We start from the raw sequence: 6,126 nt of genomic DNA, 5'->3' as shown, positions 1-6,126 counted from the left end.
GTGATTAACATTTTACTTCCTTTCCATTAGGTGCTAAGTTTGAATCCCAAAAAACTGGTACTGGATTAGCACTGGTTCAACTAAATTTATGACCCATTCACCGATTTTTGACCGATTTATATGCATGGTTAGTCAATTGACTAAACTGGACCGCTTAGTATAATTGCAATAGGTGTGCACAGTTCGTGCAAACCGAACCAGTTTTATAAAATGGTTCGGTTCTTAAATCAGTTCGAAAAAAAATGATTGATTCTTAAATTGATTCGGAAAAAATAATTGGTTCTTAAACTGGCTCGAAAAAATGTGATGCAATTCAATTTGATTCACGATTTGATTCATTCACTTTTTTCACATTTCTAAGAGTGGGTATGGTTAAGTTCGATTCGACTTTTAGCCCAAATTAAACTAAACTGATAAAGTGGTTCAGTTCGGTTTTGAAAAAAATAATACGATTACTCGATTTTTGAACCAATTTAAAAAAAAAATGATTTGTTTAGTGTGGTTGAGATCCGTTCACACACCCCTATGCAATACAACATCAACCCATAGTTCAACAAATCAACACAAATAAATTGTGTCACAAAAGCTAAAGCTATAGTTTCCAAAACTCAGTTCTCTAGTCAATTTATGTAGTTGTGATAAAGAATAAAGAATGCATTAACTCGGTCCTAGTTCTTGAAATACCAAAGGAAGCAGTACTTTATCAGCAAGGAAGCTCCCAATTTACGTAGAATTAGGAATCAAGTTAAATTGGAATCTAGAAAGCTGCAGAGGGATTGCGGAAATAACTGCATCATATCTCTGAAACCAAGTGATACACAAATGTCTTATAAAGACGAAATATAACATTATATGCATATCTTGATTGAAAAACATAGTTGGGAAAATAAGATACAAAATTGATGTTATGATACATCATTAGATGAGCCCAAAAAAAACATAACCATTTTTAATGAGCCCAACAATGTCCTACATCAAATGTACATGATTCACTTGAAAAAGTTCCAGACAATGGACATGTTTATGCATTAAGGATTTCAATGATGATAAACCAACCATTTAAATTGTCCATGTGAATTATATATAATTACCATACCTGAGAATTATCATAGAGTTCAAACAATGGAATGGCAACAAGTTTCATGTTTTTGGGCACTTCAAAGTACTCCCACTCAGGTAAATGAACAATGAAAAGTTTTTTGCACTCCTGCATAAATAATTAACATATTTGTAATCATGGACCAAGAAAAGAAGGACTACAAGATATTCAATGACATAGTGTTGGCAAACTACCTTTGGTTTTGGTATGTGGGCAGGGATGTATGGATACATAGGGGTTTCAAAGTTTGGCCTCCACCAGGTTCCCACACACTCACCTATCTGCAACAACAAGATTCCAAGGATAAGTGTACATGAACAGGAGACAACAGGTAAAAAATTTATTCTAAGACCACATAAGTTGGAGATAAGATGCACCAGTGAATATAGAATACAAAAAATTTGGTTTGTTATTTGTTTTCATTCATCTTCAGTTGATATGTTTCTGTTTATAATTACAAAAATGCCACATTGTTTTCACAATTTCCTGTTTTCAAGTAGTGAAGGCAATGATGAAACAAGATTTTGGTGTTTTTCATGGTTTCCTTTGCAAATTCTTTAAAACAAGAAAAAAACGAAAACAATGTGGCATTTTCGTAATTATTAGTGAAAACATATTAACTCAAAATGAAAATAAAAAATAAATCATACACCACCTTAGTTTCCTTGTATGATTGTTCCATAAGACAGAAATCTTTGTCCAAAATAACTTTTTTAATTTCTATAAATTTAACTTGTCTCTTCCAAGTCATTGCTTCTAAAAACTACTAATACCTGCCAATCAGGCACAAGATCTGGAGAATTAGCAGCAAGCTTGCTAGACAACTTTCTTTTCAAGCCTTCAATTTCTATCATACAAAGTAGAATTACAGTAACATAAACAGTACATTAGGAATTTAGAATAACCAAGAACTCCTATTTTGGGTCATATATCAAAAGGGAAAATCCTAGGTGCACAAGGCTCCTCGACTTGCGAGGGTAGAAGTGAGGGTCGATCGTATACAGCCTTACTCTTGAATTTCTTGCAAAGAAGTTATTTTACAAACTCGAATATGTAACCTTCTAATCGCAAGGAGCAACCTTACCAATACTCTAAGACTCGACCTCTTTACAGATCATATATCATATGAAGAAAAAGGAAAAGTAAGATCTTACCATTCTCTCCTGGCTTGAGACGCCCACCTGGAAGTCTGCGGAATGTGCCTCCAATTTGCAGAACAAGTACATGAGGATGATTGTCTTCATATACCTGCAAAAGCAAATCATATGCTGAGATACCAGAACAAACAAAGCACTACCATTCCAATGTTCAGAGAGTCTAGATTCAAGCTTAACATAAGCTCATTCGTTAAAAAATATTCAAGCACTTTTTCAAAAATAATTCTAACAAATTATAAGGGGCATTAGGGGATTAATTGCTATACTTAAACTAAAAGTAAGCAAGACGTATGTAATTAACTGCGTAAAATGACATAGAAAAAGCAACTAAAGTACCAAAGACATATCTTTAAGAGAGTAGAAACTGATTTTTTTTTTTAAATAACAAATATTCAACAATGACTACTATACTACTACTACTTAAATATAAAATAACAACTGTGTGTCAATGTTTATTGATAACCATGCGGAATTCTCAAAATTGCTAAATGCAAAGATTCAAAGACGCTTAAAACTAATTAAGAAATAAATAAATCGCTCAACACACCATTAAGATGCCTTCCACGCTGGTCCTCATTCCTTCTTTCATATAACTGAAGTTTAAAATAGAAACAAAGGCAGTAATTATATTTCAGAACCATTTGGCCATATATGAACTTGAGCAGCACACAAGACAAGAATCTTATCTCCTAAAAAATGTATCTTTTTAAAATATCAAACAAGCACTGAAATAAATAATGGAACATTAAATAGGGTGAAAAATCTTAATACCCAAAAATAAAAAACTTAACAGTTAAAACCCAAAAAAAGAAAAAAGGAAAATGAAAAATATGTTGGTGGCAATTCAAGTATTCAAATTACTTCAGAGAAATAAAGACTTTCATTCAAGAAGATTGTGATCTTTATCAAATGTTATCTTTTTTATATATCAGAGAAAAAACTGAAGCAAATACAATGGAACATCAAATAAAGCAGAGAATCTTAATACCCAAATATCATCACACCTCCCACATTAATCTTATAAACCAATTCTTCATGACCAATATCATCCATTCAATGGAAGTAAAAAAAAATAGTGCAAAAATTTGAACTTTCTTGAGAAACTATATTGGGCTTGGAAAAATCTAAGGAAAGAACTCAACTTTCTGAAAGAAAACTGAAATGGGGTGTTGACAAAGATAAAAAAAGATTCTGACTTGAGTTTCATACGAGCTAAACGATCAGCAATGGAAGTGTCCTTCGCCACCTTGCGTTCCTTGTTGCCGGAGGTATAGTTACTGAGGGGGTACGTGTTCACTACCGGAGATGACGTAGACTCCATCTCGCTTCAACTTCTTCTATGCAACTCTTGAAGCTTTTTCTCACGCTTTATAGTGGTTACTTGAAATCAACTTGTTCTATGCAACTCTTGAAGCTTTGTCTCAATCTTTATGATGGTTGCTTGAATTTTTGTTTGTTTTCTTTACTTTTGAATTCCTTTATATATATGTAACTCTCTTCATGCTTGAGGTCTGTAAACAAAAAAAATTAAAATGAAAGAAAAAAGAAAAATAAAAAGAACTATAAATTTTGAGTCTAATATTTCTCGTGTTGCAATAGATAAATTTATCTCATACATACACATAAAAATATGAAACCTACGCGAAGAGAAAGAAAAAATATAGACTGTACGGAGATAAAAAATTATCTTTTACAAATGAAGAAATATTAAACTCATAAAGTTATTCATCTAATTATGTGTGAAATCACTAATGAAAATATTTATTACATAGCACTATTTTGTCTCTAAAACCCTTACGTCAATAAGGTGGCGTACCATTACCAATCCCCTCTCACGTATAATTTTATATTTAATAAAAAGTTCTTAATTGTTGATAAATAAATTAACTATTATAAGAGATAAAAATTTTTATTAAAATACAGAATGATAAAAAAATAATTATTGATTTGTCTATTAAAAAAAACTTTCATACAGCTTGATCAAGTGAAATCATCACACATATTCATTCCCAAAAAATGGGAGAACGATAAAAATTTTGGTGGGATCAATTACAATCAAATGATGAAACAGATATGAAGGAATTGTTTACATGCAGGTGTATAACATTACTCAATCACTAAATATTTTAAGTATCTGCCTTCTATTTTTTTGGCCATTTTATTTTATTTTTCTCATGATGAACAAATGGTTCAATCCTATTTAAACATCTTTCATTTCTTATAGGGCACATGAGGCTTTTTTTTTTTTTCCTTAAAAGTTTAATAATTTACAAATTAGACAATGAAAATAAGTTTTTTTCCCTTCAAATTCAAGAAGAGCTTTACCTAACTATTATCTACCACCCAAAGTTACATGAGTGATTTAATTAAACAAAATATTATTAATTGAACTATTTTTCTCTAATCATATTTGTTTCACATGCATGTTAACCCAATTTTCTAACTATAGTTTGTCTCACAAAACTTGATGGCTTAGGTTAAAGTTTCTAACAATATTTCAGCTAAAAAGTCCAGTAAAAATAAAAGAAAAAAATCATAAATTTATTCGATTTTAAAATTTTAATCACCAACACTTTTTTTTGTGCATTTTGTTTTACCATAAATCTAGGTTTGTACATTTTCTAATGAAGAATTAACAAGAAGGACAACTACCAATACAAAATTAATATGGTTATACAAAAAAAAAAAATTTAATATGAAGAAAAAGTTAACCATTTTAATTGATCAATTAACTACTTTGAATTGTCATTATTAATCTTTCACCTTTAATTTTGTATAGGTAGCAATCCTTTCGTTAGTTTTTCTTTTCGTATTTACAATCATGTTAGTAAAATAAGTCAACATAGCTTAATATAAGCATTCTGACCGAAGTTTGACTTGTGTAAAAACATTTTATAAAAATAAGTATATTTACATTTTACTATAACACAAATTATGGATCCTTGATCACAAGAGCCAGGTCAAATTGTGGATAGAAAAAACTCTGATATGATCAGAATGCAAATGATTCACGGTAAGTTTATTCATTATTTCACAGCCATTCAATTCCCACGCTCTAGCAATGAAGAATATGGTCCAATTAATACTCTTAAAATGCCCATTAACCAAATGAGACAACCCAGAGATAACAAGGAAATTTTGAATAGAGTGAAGAAACCTGTGTCAAAGCGTTTTTCTTATCTTTTTTCTTTTCTTTCTGTCCTCAAATATTTGGTGTAAAAATAAGGGTCCTGTTGGTGCTTTAAAAAAATTAAAAAGGAAATTCCAGTAAAATAGAGGCATCAATCTAATGTATGAAAATAGAGTAAGAATACACAATTATCAGCCATATCAACATTTCCCTTATATCTTGAAACTCTTAGGTAGTGTTTGATTGAGGAGAAATTTTTTAATATTAGGGAAATGTAAATACTAGGGATCTGGAGGAAAAGTGAGTTAGATAAGAAAGTTGTAAAAAAGTTGTTTGGTTGGACAAAATTTTACCAGGAAAATTGAATTAAATTTCTGAATGTGTGTTTGGTTGAAGATAAAATATTGATGGGAAAATTTAATGAAATTTACAAAAATATCCTCGAAAAAACACCTACGTGTTATACTGTTAAATTTGCCTGTTAACGGAAAGATCAAGTGATGTTATACTGTTAAATTTCACAAGTTGGGGAGGAACACGACCATGAACATAGAAGTCAAAATGGTGGACTGGAACAGTGGATATCAAAACTTCAATGTTCTCACTCTGTTTTGCTCTCTTCATATTGGGTTCTTCGTTCTTATTCTCTACCACTCCCATTTCACTCCCACAAACCAGCATTCAAGATTAACAAATCTACACGGAAAGTGAAAAACCTACAAGAATTGAAACTCAGTATT

General features: G+C 30.8%; 1 protein-coding gene across 1 annotated transcript; it reads right to left on the bottom strand.

Moving 5' to 3' along the window:
• Positions 1–675: 675 nt before the first annotated feature.
• On the bottom strand, positions 676–3,636 carry LOC133287748 (pre-mRNA cleavage factor Im 25 kDa subunit 2-like). Its single transcript, XM_061485416.1, has 7 exons — positions 3,453–3,636; positions 2,804–2,849; positions 2,254–2,347; positions 1,873–1,946; positions 1,294–1,380; positions 1,097–1,207; positions 676–801 (listed from the first exon to the last, which is right to left on the bottom strand). The coding sequence occupies exons 1-7, from the start codon at positions 3,575–3,577 to the stop codon at positions 724–726; spliced, it is 615 nt and encodes a 204-aa protein (XP_061341400.1). The 5' UTR covers positions 3,578–3,636; the 3' UTR covers positions 676–723.
• Positions 3,637–6,126: the final 2,490 nt, after the last annotated feature.

Source organism: Gastrolobium bilobum, unplaced genomic scaffold (assembly GCF_033153095.1).
Source record: "Gastrolobium bilobum isolate Gb01-03AN ecotype WA unplaced genomic scaffold, APGP_CSIRO_Gbil_v1 utg29198, whole genome shotgun sequence".
NCBI lineage: Eukaryota > Viridiplantae > Streptophyta > Magnoliopsida > Fabales > Fabaceae > Gastrolobium > Gastrolobium bilobum.
The sequence above is the reverse complement of the archived record's forward strand: the minus strand, read 5'-3'. Positions and strand labels throughout refer to the sequence as shown.